Source organism: Callospermophilus lateralis, chromosome 6 (assembly GCF_048772815.1).
Source record: "Callospermophilus lateralis isolate mCalLat2 chromosome 6, mCalLat2.hap1, whole genome shotgun sequence".
Lineage (NCBI taxonomy): Eukaryota > Metazoa > Chordata > Mammalia > Rodentia > Sciuridae > Callospermophilus > Callospermophilus lateralis.
Genome location: NC_135310.1, coordinates 102,712,426 through 102,732,257, shown reverse-complemented (window position 1 = coordinate 102,732,257; position 19,832 = coordinate 102,712,426). Strand labels below are relative to the sequence as shown.

General features: G+C 38.2%; 1 protein-coding gene across 1 annotated transcript in view; it reads right to left on the bottom strand.

The window, feature by feature from the left end:
• Positions 1 to 3,429: 3,429 nt before the first annotated feature.
• Cilk1 (ciliogenesis associated kinase 1) overlaps positions 3,430 to 19,832 on the bottom strand; it is a 38,383-nt gene continuing 21,980 nt past the window's right edge. The window contains exons 8-13 of the mRNA XM_076858589.1: positions 15,462 to 15,782; positions 13,581 to 13,771; positions 13,153 to 13,301; positions 10,325 to 10,453; positions 7,838 to 7,960; positions 3,430 to 6,885 (exon numbers count right to left, since the gene is read on the bottom strand). Of these exons, the coding sequence (XP_076714704.1) occupies positions 6,731 to 6,885; positions 7,838 to 7,960; positions 10,325 to 10,453; positions 13,153 to 13,301; positions 13,581 to 13,771; positions 15,462 to 15,782 (1,068 nt within the window). The 3' untranslated portion in view covers positions 3,430 to 6,730. The remainder of the gene's footprint in view (positions 6,886 to 7,837; positions 7,961 to 10,324; positions 10,454 to 13,152; positions 13,302 to 13,580; positions 13,772 to 15,461; positions 15,783 to 19,832) is intronic.

The window sequence follows — 19,832 nt, the reverse complement described above, 5'->3', positions numbered from 1 at the left end:
GTAGCTGCGCTCCCCTGCTAGAACCTCCAAACAAGCTCTCAAGGTCCATTTGTAGGAGAACGTAGGGTAGTCAAGCTTCCAAGACTCCAGACACATCCAAATGAGGCGCTGCACGTGGCAGTCTGCCTTTCTTTTCCACCTTTATTCTTCATAGTTTTGCATATACATATATATTTTTTTCCCCCTTCTTTCTCCCTTTATCCCAATGGATCATCTTACGCAATTCCTTCAATTCATACATTTTAGAGACGAGTCCTCTGAGCCACAGGACCAAACATAGCACCCACTTAACAGAGGATATTAGGGTATTAGTGGACATGGTGTTAAAAGAGAAATTTGGCTCATGAATAAGTTAAAACTTTAAAAATTGAAATTATAATTTAATTTTGATAAAAAGTCAAGCTTATATAAACGGGAAAAAATGCAAAATTCACGTCGATTTTAAAGTTAAAAAATATATATCTGTAGCATAAAGATGTGGCTCAGCAGCAGAGCACTTGCCTGGTATGTTTGATTTCCAGCAATATATATTGTTTTACATATATAAACAATTTTTTGCTGGTTTTTTAGAGGCAGCTTCTGTGATTTCTCGGCTATAGCATGTTGTTGATTATTGTCTTCACCCATGAGGCTCTTGACACTACCTTAACCTTATGAGATTTTATTTTTAGTAGATTGCTCTGACAGGACTGTGGAGAATGATTTAGAAATGTGCCAGTATAGAAATGGAGCTCTGTTAAGTGTGTGAACTCAGGTAGTATTGTGAGTTTGAAGAAGATGGGTAAGAAAAGACAAGATATAGATAGAAGGCAGAGGATTTACTAATGAGGGAAGGAAGAAAGAGGAAATGTCTAGAATAATGCCTCCCTACCAATTTTTCCTTTTTCTCCCATTCACAAGTGATTGGGTGTACACACACACACACACACACATACACACTTCCTTTTATACTCTATTTTTCATAACATTAATTGTCATCTATCATATTATTTATTTATCTATAGATTTACTAAAATGTAAATTCCAAGAGGTTAAAGATTTTTGTCTTTGATTTTTTTTTGTTTGTTTCCTTTATTGTACCCTGCTTACTATGGGGTACACATTCAGAGAAAACTTGTTTCGTGAATGAATGAATGAATGAATAATGCTTTCTTTTTTACCTCAGTTAACCCAGGGGAGGAAGACAAAGTTTGGAGACATTACATATCTTTTGTTCCAATCAGCCATCCACCTGGAAATGTCCACTAGACAATTGAAAACCCAGTTATGACTTGGAAGAGAGGATTAATGATGGATCAAACTGGCAGCAGGACAGGTCAGTAAAAGATAAAGCACTTCTAGGACAATTATGTACCCCAGGAGTCTGAAGAGTCATTTTAAAATAACACTGACAGCACGTGTCCAATTTTGTCTTCCAAATTCTTACCTGATACAGAGATTATTCAGGTTAACATGGGTAAGAAACTGCATTTTCCACCCTCCTGAGAGTGATCATTCTTTATTAATTTTTTCCACTGAATCTTTATACAGGGATTTACTTAACTGAGCTAGATTCACAGTGTCATTATTTGACTTTGCTTTGTTCTACCTGTTTTAATCTTATCAAATTGCTGATATTTGACTATTGTTCTTAATCTTTAAAAAATGCTAATTCCATATATCTAATCTCCTAAAATATGGGTAACATCATTCTACCAATCTTCTCACCGGTACGTAAGGCAGTACCATAAGCCCCTATAATTATACAGATGTATGGAGAAATGAAAAATCCTGTTATAATAATTCTGCCATTGTCTTTTATTCATGGAAGCCCATGAATTCATACTATTTTTGGAGACCTTGGAGTTGCTCTGGATCTGAGACAATCTGAGTCTCTACCCGCTTATCTGATGTACTTTTGGCAAGTCTTCTCAGCCTTAATCCTTCACCTGCTCACTCAGTAGCATGTAAAATGGCTTGAACAAAAATTGAGAGATTTAAATTTGTTTGAGGGAAGCTTTATAGGTAAATATACCGGGAAGAGGGAAATTATTGGCTTAAATTCAACCTTAGCTATAACTGCCTGATATCAGACCCATTCTAATAGTAGGTTTTCATCCTGAATGAAAGGATGCCTGAGATCTTGAAAGGTGCCAGACTTTTGAAGGGTCAGGATTGCCAAAAGTTTAGACGAATGCTCATTGAAGTACCATAGGGATCAGCCACGTTCCAATGTGAGGGACACATTTAGGGCTTCATCATTATGTTTGATTGGTAGATTATGTTCCTACAAAATCTCTCAAGGATTCAAAGAATGTTTAGAAAATGAATTTCCTGTAGCATTCTATATATGGTTCATGAATTATGAATTTCTTTTGAAGGTTTCAGTTATATATAAATTTGCAGTGAAAAGGTGAAAAAAAAAAAAAACAAGCATGATGAAATCAGCAACAAAAATTGCTTTGATCAGCTTTTTAAAAAATGTCCCCATTCACCTAACTAGCTAAAGCCTAAAAAAAAAAAAAAAAAAAAAAAAAATCCCTTTGCAGGTAAATGGAGAGAGTTGAAGAATATAATGCTAAGTGAAGTTAGCTAATCCCCCCCAAAACAAATGCTGAATGTTTCCCCTGATTTAAGGATGTTGATTCATAATTCGGGGGAGGGCATGGGAGGATGAGATGAACTGTAGATAGGTGTGGGAGGGGAAGGAAGGGGGAATGGTGGTAGGAAAAACTGTGGAATGAGATGGACATCATTACCTTAAGTACATGTATGAAGACACAAATAGTATGAATGTACTTTGTATACAACCAGAGATATGAAAAATTGTGCTCTATGTGTAATATGAATTATAATGCATTCCATTGTTATATATAATGAATTAAAATTTTAAAAAATCCTTTAATTGCAAAATAAATATTCATATTGCTACTCCAAGTGTATGCTTCCAATTTCACAGCAGTAACACTATACTAGGATTAAGAAGTTATAAATATCAAAGTTCCAAATGAACTAACTAAAATATGAAAATTAGGAACTACTACAGTTACATTTTTATTTTATTTATTTATTTATTTATTTTATTTATTTAATTTATTTATCGTAGCGCTGAGAATAAAACCCATTGTCTTGCATATGCTAAAAAAGCACTATACCAGCCCCATCCTCAAAGTTTTTTTGATGAAGAATATAAGAACAGGAACAAAATACTCAAATCAGTTTTTTGTTAAACTGTAACTTTATTTGGAGCAGGAGAATTTTCCTTACATAAAGTTAACATTATTAAACACCTTAGGACAAACTATTCAAAAAATGACATTTTATTTCAGAATGATCTTGCTTCAGTGGTTTCTGCCCTCCAATCTTCTCATTATTATGAATGTTTGCTTTATAAATAAATATATTCTCAGTTAATCCATTGTAATCAACTCAGGTGACCAAACTGCTATCTGTATTGAGATAACAGATATATTTATTCAGGTCATTTTAAATTCACATTAGCACAGTGTCTTTAAGAAATCGATAATACAGATTAATGTGATATTTGCCCCCAGTTTGTCTCCTTGATGGTTTCCATGAGAAGGTCCTCACAATAAATTATATAAATGTACAGTACATTTGGTTGGAAATTGTAAAAATAATTCTAAAAACTAAGCACATATAGTAAACAAACAAGTTGCTACAGTATGCTTAAAATGATATAAAACAATTAGTATGTCAAACATTTTATTATAAACATATTGCTTTTGGCCATACACCAAGCTGAAGCACACAGTCTGCCTTTCTTTCCTCTCCCTCTTCTACATGGCACAATTGAATGGCTTGATGATGAAAGAAAGTGCTACTTCATATGAAAACCAGGTGCACATTAATATCAACAGTAGCTGTATTTGCACTTAAAAATGAAACAATGATGTTGTTTGACTCACGTTGCCTTGATTGTATTCAAATTCATATAATTTCAGAAGATGACACAGTGTCACTTTTTTAGATCTATGTGGTCCTTTAGGCAAGCAATGTGTCAAAAAAAATTGTTTCAAGCTCAATTTTCTGCCTATGTAAATCCTACCATACTTGAGCTGGGTGAGGGCTTGGTAGTGAAAGGAATTTTAATATAAAATGAATAATCATGCCAAGAGTAGAATAGCTTTTATGGAAATGCAGTTTCCCTGTTGTGCTTGCTGTGCCCCTCAGCACACCACTGTCACCAAACCTTTGGATGTGGAACGAGAGCCACCCTGTACCATATCTGACATTCCGAAAGCTTTCTGACTGTAAATGAGGTATAGTCATTGGATAGGTACATAAGAACTCATCACTCCTGTTGATGTCTTGCTTTCATTTTATAATTCTATAGCAAATAAAAATATATGCAACAGGTAACATTTTATTTTTCACTTAACAAAAAATGGTCCCTATTTCCTTTTATACTATATAGCTTGTATATACAATTTGTCCTTTACCTATTTGGGGGATAGCAAAGAATACTATACTGGATTTTGCTAGCTCTTTTAAAGTTTATTTTTTCGGTAATCTAGTTTTATCAACTGCACATCAGGTTTTTGACTTGATAAACATGTTTAGCTTCCCAGGGGAAGGTGTTTGCTGGCAAATGAAGGAAAAGATAAAAGGAAGAAAATGAAGTATTCTCTGAAGGTGGACCTTATAAAAGTATTAGGAAAACAATTTTACAATGTATAATAACCAGGTAACTAGGTTTTTCAATTTAAAATAAAGTACTGACCTTAACACAAGCTAGAATACAGAGAATATGGCATTGACAATCCATTAGTTTTTCTAAGGGGTAGGTATTTACAATTTAAAACCAGCTTTCCAGCAAGCTGGGCAAGGTTTCAGATTAATTGACCTTTTATATATAATACAAAGAGAAAAATAAATATTAACCTCACAGTAAAGGACTCATCTCTGAAAACACATTTTCTGTTGCTTTAGATAACAAGTTAAGAATATAATACAGAAATTAATTCAGCTTCAAGTTGTGCTTGCATATACATTTTCCGAAGCTTTGCCGCCAGCTTGTTAACAGGAAAATATTATCTGTCAAATTCACATCCATTATGTGCTTCTCTCATGGCCTTCACCATCATAGTGCTTGGTCAAGTACATTTCTGAGTCAGATTCTCCAAAGCATAAATTACTCCCTGATTTTAGGTTAGAGCCCTTTGGAAGTCATGATAATGTGTTCAGGCTGCCACATATCACTAATACACCAAGCAGTCATTTGCCAACTTACTAGTTTGAACCATATGAAAGTATCTACATTCACTTAACCTACCAATCATTTTAACCTACCAATTAGATCACTTCATATGGTTCAGCTTGCTGTATCCTAGAACCTGGAACCAAAAGAGTACTTTGAGCCCTGGGAGAATGTGAAACGATAATGCTGTTGAGGTCACTATCGCATTCACTGGTGATGACTGTCCCTCTTGCCTCTGAGGTAACTGTGAGGGGAGGCAGAAGTGCTTACACTATACAGAGATGGATGGGAGTGGATCTTCTGTCTTTTTCTGTCTCCAAACTAGCTTTGTCATTTGCAAAACTGCTGTAAACATTCCTCTCAATGGAATAGCCTCTGTCCAACAAATAGAGTTCTCACTCTTGAAAGAAACTATGCAGGTTAGGAGTTCAAATGTGGCACACTATGGACACTAACATTACGATAATCGTGGTTTCCTAGGTCAGTGGGACCCCTGCTCTAAATCTTTTCTCTTCCCCAAATTGTCCTGAGAATTTGGCTAGGATAGATTATTTATGAGCTGCTCCTAACCATGTCTAGAGAACTGAGCTGATGCAAGATTCCATCTCAGTTATTACAATAAAAATTTTTCTGTTGCTTTGGAACTTGGTATTTTTGATCATGTATCTTGGCAAGGGCATATAAGTTTAATTGACTGTGCTGTGTGAATCCCTTTATGTTGAAAACCATTTGACCCCAAAAGCTGCCCTTTTATATATCTAAAATTTGTGTATGTGTGTATACATATATACAATTTGATTTCAAAAATGGAAGAAAATAGAATGTGACGGCTTAGTATGATTCATTTGGATATCTGCAATCACATTAAAGGGTATTGTAAAAATTTCCAAAAAAATTTTATGTAGAGTTCTTTGTTCTGGGGAACAAAAATAAAACAAAATGAATTATAACCATAGTATGAAAAAAAATCAAACCGATGACAGGATATTAAGAAAAGCAGAGGATCACTTTCCTAAGGTCAGTCCAAGAAAGCCTGAAGCACCTAACAAGCCATATTTAAATGTAATCACTTCACAATACTCGCACGTATGGAGTAGATAACCCTTAAGTCATAGCCTTAAAATTGCACCCCTATTGCAATACTGCATCAATAGTATTACATTTTTCAAAATCTGTATAAAATATTACCTGGAACCCCAAAGGAAAAACACTTAATCTTTAAAAAGGTCATTACAAAGTTGAACTGTATAAAATGCTAAAACATAACCCATATGTACAAAATGCTGTTGTTTAAGAAAATAATGGGACCCAGTTTTAGAATAAAATAATTTTATACAAAAAAGGTACTGCATTCAAATCAATGTTAAAAAAAAACTTTAAAAAAGAATATTGAAATGTCTTAGTTCAGAAGAATAACCATAAAGTGTTGGTTTGCCTTTGTATCATCAACATGTCTCTTGTGGGTGGAACATAGTCAGTCAAGGGAAAGTGTCCTGCTCTCCCTGACCAAGGGCCTGGTTGCTGAGACAGTCATCTCCGAGATGGGTACTTGGAAGCCCAGTCTGTCCGGCCATGCACTGGTTGGGCGGCTGGAGGCCGTGGGATCAACCCCGGATTGCTTCTAGGCTGGGTGTGGAAAAAAGGTCGCCCAGGATGAGGTCTCATAGCCTTCAGGGAAGAATAACCTGCAATGGAAGAGAAAGGCTGGTCTGATGATAAGAGATACAAACAATCAAAGCACAGATAAATGTCTCATGGTAACAAAAATGTCAGAAAATGAGAAATTCAAAAAGAGCATTTGTCTTTTTCTCTAGTCTTCCCTTTCTCAGTTAAGTAGAGTTGTCAAGCCAAAAGTACAGATGACTCCTTTCTTTTTCTGAGATCCCACTTACCACTTTTACCAAATCAACTATTGATACAATGGCCTAAACTAGCATGATTTCCTGCCTGGATAACTAGAAAAGACTCCTGGTCCCAACCCTCTTCTTACTTATTCAAATGATAACCAGAAGCCTGAGCAAGACTGTGAAGATGGTGCTCAGATAATGTTACTCTGCTCAAAAGCCTCAGGTCGATCCCTTGTCCTTCAGTTAGTGAAAACATGCTTACAGAGAGTGAGTGGCTTGCCCCAGGGCCTCATACCCTTGGGCCTCTCAGTCACCCTTGTCCTCCTCTTGCTACTTTTTCACTCATGCTCCTCTTGCACTCTGACCTCCTTGCTAGTCCTCGAGTTTGCCAGGCACTTCTGCTTCAAAGCCTGTGCACTCAAGAATTCCATGTCTGCAACAGTCTTACCCATTTTGCATGCTTGTTCATGCTTCCTTCAGATCTTTACTCAATAACTCCTTTGCAGTAAGCTCTTCTTTGGCTCCTTTGCCTAAAACTGCAATCTGCACCCCACACTCCCACCTCCACCATCCCTACACTTCCTGCCTGTTTTATTTTTTCCTTAGTACTTATGAGCATCTGACTTACTACATGTTGTACTTATTCTACTCACTCATTGTCTGCAAGTTCTCCCAGGACCAGGAGTTCTAGCACATTCTAGCTCATTTCAGGGTTACAACAGGACTAGCACAAAGCAATTGTTCAGTTAATTATTGAATCAATTTATGAATAATTCGAAGTAGAACCTACCTGGGGAAGGATCTGGAATAGATGCTAGGTGTACCCTCTGCATAGCAGAACCGATTTCTTTTTTCAGAAAGGAAGGGATATAATTTCCAGTCAGTCCACTAGAACTTGTAGAGCTGGAACCAACTAATTTACAAAAGCAAAAGCTTGTTACTACAAAGGCATATTCATATGACACCAACAGAGTTAAAGGACAGCTGTGCAGAACAATAAAGAATTAAAATTTTACTTTTAGGGGTTAAAAAAAAAGCATGATGAAAACAGTGAATTCTGAATTGAGCATTCCACCATGCCACACTCTCAGGAAGGTAAGGAGGGGCAAAGACAGTGCTGCTCCCATAGCTGGCAACCAAGTGGGGGGTTGCTTGTTAAATGAAAAAAGGATTATTTGAAGCCAGGCACACACCTATAATCCCAGATACTTGGGAGGCTGAGGTAGGAGGATAGAAAGTTTGAAGCCAGCATGGGTAACTTAGTGGGACTCTGTCTCAGAATAAAAAATAAAAAGGACTGGGGATGTAGTTAAGTGGTAAGTGGGTTGAATCCCCAGTATCAGAAAAAGAAAAAAGAAAGAGAAATGATATGTAACATATTCCTTTGTTTTTTGTAAAAGTAAGCTTAGCCTCTTCTGAAATTTGCTTTTTCCACCCATATAGTATCCTTCCATGTCAGTATACAAATTCAAAATTATAGCTTAACATAACTAAGTTAACCATTTGCTTCCTGAGCAACACAAAGATTGTCCTAATTATTTAGGTATTATAAATAATTAAACACTAAATACTCTTACTGATAATCAAGAAATTACTCCTTAATAAAAATATGAACTATATTTGTCGTTGATGTCATTTCCATGTAAATGTGTTAAGGGCAGGGACTTTATTTTTGTGTTCTAGTAGGTTAATTATATAACTTGTATATAGCAATAATCAATTACTATTGGGTGGGTAAATATCTATAATGTTTATTATTAGGGCTTAAAGGTACACAAATAATGATAAAAAATGTTATTCCTGGCCATTACATGAACAGAAGTTTCATCCCTGGGGAGGAGTTAATAAGTGGTGCAGTTGCTCTGTCTGCATAACATGGAAGGCTCTCAGCCATTGCCTAGGGCAGAGTGGGAAAATGGCCTGGAATGCATGTGTGAGGAACTATGCTGTCAGCTGGAGCACATTTTGCGGTTCTGGTGAATAAGAAAGATATGAAGAAAACCAAGAAGAGAATTTGAAGAAATAACAAAAGGGGAAAAAAGTAGAATCAACACACAAAAAAGATGATGAACCCCATCAGTAAACAAGACATGCAAGTTTAAACCACAGTAAGATACCATTTCACATTCATCAGATTTAGCACAAATTTTAGATTTGACAGTACCAAGTAGCATCAAGGATGAAGTGCAACTCCATTACCCTGCTGGAGAGCAATTTGGCAATATCTGTAAAGCCAAACATAAGTATACCTAAAGAGTTTATTCCAGCAGAGAAACCCTTGCATACGTGCACAAAATAGGATACAATACTGTTCATTTCAGCACTCCTTCTAATAGTAAAAACCGTAAACAACTTACATGTTTGTCAAGAAGAGAAAGAATAAATAATGATCTAGTATAATAAGTTATAGTATTATACAGTCATATAATCTACAATGATATACACATGTATGTACATATATAATTGCTACACACACATTTATTAAAATGATTGAAGTGGTGATCCAGGATTGTGTTCATTTAAACTTGAAAACATGTGAAACATATGAATCTCACACTTTTTTTTTTTTTTTTTAATGTACAGGAATAATAAACACCTAAATCAGGCTGGTGTGAGGCAGTCTGAATGGAGGAGGGAAAGACCTAGCCACTGGGCTTCATGTATATGCAAAATTTGACTTCTTTAACCAGGTGGTGGGTACATGGGTATTGATATATTATCTTCTACTTTTTTGTGTGTGCTCCTTAAAAATAAAGGAACCCTAACGGGTAAAAGTGGGGAAAGTGAACTCCAGATGTTTACTTGGCCATTCTGCAGGGGAAATAGCATGTGGCAGGGGAAACACAACATGGCAAACAGGTATACTGAGAATGGAGTCAGTCAATTTGAAAGACTCATTTAAAAGAAAAAAAATGGGGACAGCTTTCCAAACAGTCCACCTTCCAACCAGCAGGGATGCTGATGTCCTAGGCCTAAGGCTGGGTCATCAACAAAGTTTCATTGGGAACAAGGAAAATGGCCCCATGCTCAACATCTACCTCTGAAGGCCGCTGCCCATAGTACATCAGGCCTCACTCCATAGCTATCCTCAAGGGCAGACCCCCATGGGGGCTGGCTGAGCCCCATGGTATGCTGCCAAGAAAGGGAGAAGAGGGAAGGGTTTCGAAAAAGGTCCACGTCCCTATACAAAAGAGGCCTTGTCCCATCTCTCTCTATACCCACTTAGCCACATACGAATCTGCTTTTTGACATTTAGGGGTTAGTAACCAATACTCACCTGAATTTATTTTGCTGATTACTGATACTGTCCCTGAAGACTTTCCAGACAAACCAGAACTGGACCATGGGTTAGATGGAATAAAGTCTTTGCCTGGATTTGGGAGCATGCCATTTCTTATATTTATTCCTAATAGAGAAGAAATGGTTTTATAAAGCAAAATACAACAGACAAATGGATAAAGTAACTATAATACATTTATACTATGGAATATTATTCATCCCTAAAAGAGAATGAGATTTTACCATTTGCCACAACATGGATGAGCCTGGAGGACATTATGCTAAATGCAATAAGCCAGAAAGAAAAATAATGCATGATCTCACTTATATGTGGGATCTACCAAAAAAAAAAAAAAATATGCAGAGACCACACATAGTAGTTCCCAGGGGTGGTAGCTTCCAGGGGTGGAATAAGGAGAAAAAATAGGGAGATGATGTAGGTCATATACAGCAGATATGTAGGATGAACAAGTCTAAAGATCTAACGTGCAACACGAGGACCATAGGTAATAAAATTGTACAGCACACAGGATTTGTACTAATGAGTAGAATCTAGCTTTTCTTGCCACTGGGGGGAAAAAAGCTAATGACATGAGATGCTGGGTGTTAATTTGCCACTTCTTACTAGATACATGTTATCCGTATTATCATGTCACATGTCTTATTTATACACAATGCACTTTATTTAAAATGCAAAATACACATTTAATCTTGTACTGGACATCACAAATGAAACTGAACCCAACTGATCAAAAACTACCTATGGTGCAAAAATCAAAGCAAAATCTGACTGATGATGTCATCTAACAGAGGGCAAAGGAGGTTAGTATGTGTCTGATTTTTGGGTAGCCTGAGAAAGATCTCTTGTCCCTTGTCTTGACCTTCTCGCACTGTCCTGGCTTCAGTGGTCCTGGGAAGTCTAATCTTCCCCCTTTCCAGACAACTTCATTTTTGTCACCTGTCCAGGTTCTCTTCCTTCCTCTTCCCCACCCCCACACCCCAGCTCTTCAACCTGCTGCTCTCCTCTTTCTTTGTCCTCTGAGGCTTCATCTTCTTACCTCCCCTGGACCATTCTCACTGTCACATGCTAATGATGTTGGTTTGCACCACCAACTCTCACAAACTCTGGTCCCTCACATTCAAAGCCTCCCAAAACAAGCTGACTTGACTTTGACCTTGATCAATTTGATCTCAAGACTCATTCCTCTCCCCCTAAGTTTAGAAGTAATCCCACTTATGTCAGACACTGCAACTATTTCAAAACTGAAAGTCTAAATACCTCTTTTATCCTTCTCCTGCTGCCCCACAGCCAAAAATAAACAACTTTCCAATTCACTCCTTGATCTTTTTGCCTGTGGTTACTGTGGTTCCCTCATGCCTGGACCCCTCTACACCCATCATCTGATCTCTTCTCCCAGGTCATCCTGGGAACTGTCAGGCCAGTCCTCTAGAACACAATGTCAATACTTATGAAGTCTGATAGTATTTGCCCTTTTCTTAATCCAACAGTGAAAACTTGAATGTATAGGGGGACCCAATGTACCCACCCCATCTCTTCCCCGATGACTGTACCTCCAGCTCTGGCTACCACTTCCCTTGTCTAGATAACAGCTGTGGCTTGCAGGCCTTCACCCACTCAGTGCACAGATGTATAAAAACCCAATTCACTCTTCCAGTTAACACCCTTCAAGCTTTCCCATTGCTGATGAAATGAATCCAAATTTCTTCCAAGGCCCCCCAAAATGTCTCACACTCTATACTACATGGCCTCCTCTCTTGCCATGCTCTGGCACACTGGCCTCTGCTATTTCTCTCACACATTAATCCTTCTCCTGCCTCAAGGCCTTGTGCTGCTATTTCTGCTGCCCCACATTTTCTTTCTGTATATTTGGTTCTTTCTCCTTCTTTGGGGGCCCAGATAAGAGCCACTTGCTCGGAGAGGCCTTTCCTGACCACTTTATTACTATCTGATTATTGCTTGTCTCTGCACCAAAGTCTCTCTTCTCCACTAGGATCCAAGTTGCACATGCCTGAGGGCTTTGTCTGCAGGCTGCTGTGTGAAGCCACTGTGGAGACTCTGATGAGAAGGAGTTCCATGGGGTTGTGCATCCTAGGGGCCCTGGTTGGCTGTTTTGTTCATGGTAATATTCCCAGTGCTTAGCATACAGTAGATGTTCAATACATAGTTACTAATTTAATGAATTTGTTAGTTTAGATCATGAAGAATCTAGAGAGAGGCTCAGGTACCCACTAAACCTAAGCCCTCTGCCAAAGGGTGTTACTAAGCTCCTCTCACAGCTTCCTGACTGGCAATTTCTCCTAAACCTGACCTGATGGAGAGTTTCAGACATGTTTCTTAGTTCTTGGCAATTCCTCCCTCCTCTGAGGCTGGACCTAGTTTCCTATATTTTTTCCAAATATTTCCAAATTTCTTACCTCAGGTAAGAAATTTACATGGTAAGAATAAATACATGGTAAGAATGTGAGAACCAGGACTCAGCAAATATTTCTATGATTTTACTACCAATTCTGGCAGAGGTCATTGTGCCCAGGGCATAGCAAAAAATGAGGCTATAGTTGGTACCATGAGGCATCTTTTGACCTGGTAAAAAAAATTGGATTTCAATTTTCATGAGCAATGGGAAGCTGTTGAAGGGTTTTAAATAGAGAAGTAACAAGATATTATTATCTATATTCGTGTACTGAGTTGGAACAAGAACCAATTTGGAAGAACTTGCCTCCCAAAACAGAATCTTTCTGAATATGTAATTCCAAGGACAAGATTTCTTGTCACTGATCAAAGTAAAGGAAAGTCACTTATGTTACCAGGCAAGTATCGAGAGTGCTTCAAGTAGTGCTGTTTGGCTGCAGATCTCAGAGTTGGTGTGTCTCGCCTCTGATAAGAAGTCTGGATGGGGGCACTATTTCCTGTACCCACAGGCTCAGAGGGCTTCAGGTCCAAAACACTCTCAAATCTGAATAAAAAAAAAAACATGATTTAAATCATAGAGAGAATGTGTGTGTGTGTATGTGTGTGTGTGTGTGTGTGTGTGTGTGAGAGAGAGAGAGAGAGAGAGAGAGAGAATGAACATCATCTGACAGGTACAGAGAATCAGAGAGTGAGAGCGAGCAAGCGAGCAAGAGAGAGAGAGAGAGAGAGAGAGAGAGAGAGAGAGAATGAACATCATCTGACAGGTACAGATAATCACAAATCCCAGATTCACTCTGTTCACAGGTATAAGCAGCACACTTGCCTGCAAAGAGCATCATCACTCTGTCTTTTCTTGTTTTTCAGGTCAATCCTGGTGAAGGATGGACTGAAATCCAAGTCGTCCAGCTCAGCCCAGTCATCAGAATCCTTTGTTGACCTGGATATGAGACCCCATCTTCTCCTACTCTTTGGCTTGATCTCACCATTTTTGTGTTCCAGGCCAGCCAGGATTTTCTGTGCATACAAGGATGGGGGAGGAAAAAAGCAATACTGGCATTAATGGAGTTCAACCAGGAATAATTCCTACCGTGAACTCCCTTTGTAATGAAAAGCAGGATCCTGAGGCACAGCATTCTTCAATATTCACTGCTTATCTGAAAGGACACTTGTGGAATATACATTCCCAGACCTCCTGTCTCTCACCTACTCTGACAGATTTCATTGGTTGCCAGCCATTGAGTGCACTAAGCTATGTAACACAAGGTTTTAAAAAAGGAATCTTAGAATTCTTCTTACACACTTGGAAGATGGCTGGATTCTCATTTGGGCCTCATCCCTGAGACTTACTATGATTTCTGCTGTTTCCATAGAGACGTAAGAGATTATAGCTAAGGTGTCAGCCATCCTGCTCTTTTATAGAAAATAGTGCCAATAATGCCTGCTTTGCCTTCTCAGTAGATCTGGACACTATCTTTGACTACAAAATAGCTACCACAGCAAATTTCCAAATAGGCACCACTACCAAAACATAGGCTGGGGTAAAGTGAGCAACATACTAACCCTGCTACCTCTGGCAACATCCACATTTTGCTGGTTGGGAGCCCAGACTCAGTGACTACTAGTTGACAGAAAGGTACCTCTTTCGCATGAAAGTTTTAGACTCTTCAGATAGTATTACAAAGCTAATGATAACTACAATCCCTTGTCAGGTTATCATTCTACTGAATCTAACACTCATTGTTTCCTTTTGAAAACCAGCCCAAGAAATGAAAGATCTGGGCTCAATTAATAGCTCAGCATTAACAGTATCCATTTATACCAGTAATACGAATAGCAACCAGGAGGTATCTTATGGGTTTTTTTTTGTTGTTATTGTTATTGTTGTTTTTTTTTTTTTGGTACCGGGGATTAAACCCATCGGCACTTTGTCACTGAGCTACATCCTCAACCCTTTTTATTTTTTATTTTGAGACAGGGTCTCATTAAGTTGCTTAGGCTGGCCTTGAACTTGTGATCCTACTGCTTCAGCCTCCTGAGTTGCTGGGATTATAGGCATGCACCACTGTGCCTCCCTGTGATTTTTGAAACATCTTCACAAGCTTCATGACCTTTGATCCTCATGAACCACACTGCCTGGAGGACAAGATATGTGTTATGATCTTCTTTTTATAGGTGATAAAACTGTGTCTATAGGGATTAATAATAACAATGACTACTAACACTTACTGAGTTCTAACTATATGCCAGATGCCATTCTAAATTCTGCTTAAGTATTAACTTATTTAGTCCTTACAACAATTATATCAAAAAAGGCTATTATTATTTGTATTTTACAGATGAGGTGAGGAAGAGTGGAAAAGCTAAGTAACTTGCTCAGGGTCACTGAGATATTAAATACCAGGGCCAAGATTTGAAACTCTAGTGATCTGGCGGCAGAATCCAGTTCTCAGCCATTACCTCAACTGATTCCAGGAATGGCACCACTATCAAGAGGCAGAGCCTAAACTTGAATTTAGACCTAGAACCAAAGGTCTCTTCACAATTCCTATTTAGACCTTGAACCAAATTCTCTTCACAAGTGCTATTGCAAAGATAAATGAATTATATTTGGGCCTTATGTAGCAAAAAAGAAAATACTTCACGTAATATGTAAGTCAGAAGAAGAATAAGGAGGAATCAGGAGACACAAACTCTTGCTGCTTACCGACTGAGGATTCTTGCTGTGGAGGGATGGGAAGAGCAGCGGGCTCGGCTTGTCTTCCTGAAGATGACTTGGGTGGTCTGTCCTGGAGGCTTCTGCTTTGTAGGGGTAGATGAGATGCTGAGGGGGCTGGCCAGCTTGTTGCTGTCGGGAAGAAATTCTGGTGTGTGGCTTGGTTGGTGGCTGGGCTGGAGGGACTGGTTTGATGAGAGGAGGTGGGCCTTTCTTTTCCAGGACATCTTTCTGTGACTTTCCTGAATCCTGAAGGCTCTGTGTGGTGCTGCCTAGTGGATGTCCAACCTGAAAGTAAGGATATCGAAGTGCCTGGAATGACAAATGAGATGTTAGGAGAAAAATCTAGCCAGGAGGGTAAACACCATCTTGATCACTGGGCAATAATACATGTGACCAGTTTACTGCAGGTTTCCAGCTCAAACCAACTCTAAGAGCATCCTGAATTAGTAACGCCTCTTATGACTTTCCTTATCTAAGATACCATAAAATTTATGTACTATTTGCAACACTTAAAATTATTTGGAGAAAGTAGCCAATTATGCTGATACTTTTTTTTTTTTTTTTTAGTTGTAGATGGACACAATACCATTATTTATTTATATTTATGTGGTGCTGAGGATTGAACCCAGTGCCTCATACATGCAAGGCAAGCGCTCTGCCACTGAGCCACAATCCTGGCCCTACGCTATTATTTTTGAAGAGCATCCTGGTTCAGTGTAGATCCTGATTTTATAACTTACTTGCAATGTGTGTTAAATATGGTATTTTATACTTCTAAACCCATTTTTTTCATTCTTCAGAAAGAGAAAAAATAACTTAAAACAGAAAGAGCCAAATATAATGATCCTGGAGGACTCTGAAAAATCAAGTTCAAAATAAGCAGGTACATCTGCTTTTCTCTCAGGAGTGCCAATAGTCTAACACATGACATAGTTAAACCTTCCCCAGCAAGACAAGGTTTAGTTGCCAGTTGTTCTGGATTATCAAGTTTTCAGGATAGCCAAGGGATAAATCTTAAATTTCTGGGGCTTATAAATCTTTTTGAAAAATGACCTGTATTCCCTTCTTTGGTTGTCTAGATGTTGTTAAAAACAACAGTATTTCTTCATTACTCTGGGACATAGTTGTAAACATCAGGAACAATCATACATAAATGTAGATAATGAGGAAAATAATATGGGTACCCTTATAGAGGTCTTGAATTCTGGCTTTAAACTTGGAAAGTCTTCTCTGTAGTGCTAGGCATTCAAGCAAGTCTGGATTGATCCGAGGTATTTTTAGCTTTTCTGATACTATTCTTAAAAGCACACATTCCTCTCTTGATTCCCTGTTATAGAATCTTTTTCTTTCCATCTCTTGCATCATTTAAAATAATGGCTCAGCTGGGCATGGTGGTGCATGTCTATAAGTCTAGTGGCTCAGGAAGCTGAGGCAAGAGGATCACAAGTTCAAAGCCAGCCATAGCAACTTAGTGAGGCTCTAAGCAACTTCTTGAAAGCCTGTCTCAAAATTAAAAGTAAAAAGGACTAGGGATGTGGCTCAGTGATAAAGTACCCCTGGGTTCAATCCCTGGGGTGAAATATATATATATATATATATATATATATATATATATATATATATATATATATATATAGTTAAAAAGTGGTTCATCAGCAATCTTTCTTTCTGCCCTAAAGCTGTTTGTGAATGTTACCACAAGAGGGACATTTCAGAAAGCTTTCCAACTCTCTTGAGTGAGTCAGAGTCCTGGGGCACCAGATTATAGCAATTTCTTCATTGAGTCCTTGGGAAAGTGTTTTTCTGCACTCCTTCATTTTTCTCACAACTATCATCTCTCCAACTACCACCAATTCTAACATCACATTATCATTTTCTTTATATATCCCACCAAACCATCTCTGATTAGAATTGTTCACTTATGAAGCAGGAGGCATCACAATACCAGACCTTAAATTGTACTATAGAGCTATAGTAACAAAACCAGCATGGTATCGGCACAAAAACAGACTTGAAGACCAATGGAACAGAACAGAAGACACAGAGACAAACCCACATAAACATAGTTATCTCTAACTAGACAGAGGCACATTAACATACATTGAAGAAAACATAGACTCTTCAACAAATGGTGATGGGAAAACTGGAAATCCATATGTAGCAGAATGAAATTGAACCCCTGTCTCTCACCCTCCATAAAACTCAACTCAAAGTAGCTCAAGGACCTAGCATTACCAGAGACCCTGAGCCTACTAGAAGAAAATGTGGGCCCAACTCTCTATCACATCAGCTTAGGAACCAACTTTTTCAATAAGATTCCTTTATAAAGTGTAAGAAGTAAAATCAAGAATCAATAAGTGGGATCATATCAAACTAAAAAGCTTCTTCACAGCAAAGGAAATGATCAAGAATGTGAGAGACAGTCCACAGAACTGGAGAAAATCTTTGCTTCCTGCACCTCAGGTAGAACATTAATCTCCAGGATAAAACAACACCCAAAACCCAAATAACCTAATCAATAAATGGGCAAAGAAACTGGACAGACATTTCACAGAAGAAGAAATACAAATGGTCAACAAATATAGGAAAATATGTTCAACATCTCTAGCGATTAGAGAAATGCAAATTAAAACTACACTGAAGAGTTTATCTCACTTGAGTCAGAATGGCAATTATTAAGTAACAATAAATGTTGGTGAGGAAGTGGAGACAAAGGTACACTCATACATTGCTGGTGGGACTGCAAATTGGTGCAACCACTCTGAAAAGCAGTATGGAGATTTCTCAGAAAACCAGGAATGGAACCACCATTTGACCCAGTAGCCCACTCCTCGGTATATACCCAAAGGACTTAAAATCAACCACATCAATGTTTGTCACAGCTCAATTCACAATACCTAAGCTATAGAACCAACCTAAGTGCCCTTCAACAGATGAATGGATAAATAAAATGTGGTATACATACGCAAAGGAGTATTACTTAGCCCTAAAGAAGAATGAAATCATGGTAAATGGATGAAATGCTGGTAAATGGATGAAACTGGAGACTATCATGTGAAGTGAAATAAGCCAGTCCCCCCAAAACCAAATGCCAAATGTTCTCTGATATGTGGATGCTAACACAGACTAAAGTCATGAGGGGAGGGGAGAACAGAAATTCAATGGAGTAGTCAAAGGAGAATGAAAGGAAGGGAGGGAGCATGGGATTAGGAAAGACAGTAAAATAAATCCGACATAACTTTCCTATGTTCATATATGAATACATGACCAGTGAAATTCTATATCATGCACAACCACAAGAATGGGAAGTTGCTGGGCACAGTGGTGCATGCCTGTAATTCCTGTGGCTTGGGAGGCTGATACAGGAGGATAGTGTGTTCAAAGCCAGCCTCAGCAAAAGTGAGGCGCTAAGAAACTCAGTGAGACCCTGACTCTAAATATAATACAAAATAGGGTTAGGGGTGTGGTTCAGTGGTCAAGTGCCCCTGAGTTCAATCCCTGGTCCAAAATGGAAAGTTATCCTCCACGTATGCATAGTATGTCAAAATATACCCTACTGTCATGTATATTGAAAAATAACAAATAAAAAAAAAAAGAATCTGTTATTCATTCGATTCTCTGAGCAGCGTTAATTGTCATGAGACCAGTTGAGAAAAGGTCAGGTACAACTAAGTCAACAGGAGGTTTGCAGTAGGCAGGTGAGGGGTCAGAGCTCACAGCATCACATCTCTTTTGGCTGCTCTTCATAATCTAATTCACAGTGGCTTAGGGGAGGGTGGGTGAGAAGCCAGGAGGCATGAAGTCATTCAGAGACCTGCCATCTGCACTACAGGACTGCAGCTGGCCGCACTCTCCATACTAGTTACTGGATGAGCAATCAGGGCAAATCACTTAAACTTTCTGAGATTCAGTTTTCTCACCTATGGAGGTAAAAACAAAAATGCCTATCTCATGGAGTCCTCATCAGGTTAAAAATCATATAAAATATATTCAAGAGTTTATAAACCATAAAGTGCTACAAAATAGGAATTGCAGATATTCAGCCTGACTTCATCCCATCTGTCATTCTCTCAAGGTCTGAGGTTACCTTTCAACAACCAGTGATGGTTGATAACCATTAAATTACTTTCTAATCTTAACTCATAGAGAATATGTTTAAAAACATTTTCCAAAGACCAGATACATATATCTGTTTATTTTAATTTGTACATATATAGTGATGTATCCTGTGAATATATGCCATTTTTCAAAGCAACAAGATTGTTTAACCTTAACCTCTTTAATTATACACTGTAAGTTTCAAGCTATTTAAAGTTCTTATGTGTGTACCACTAGTGGTATTCAATACAATTTTTCACC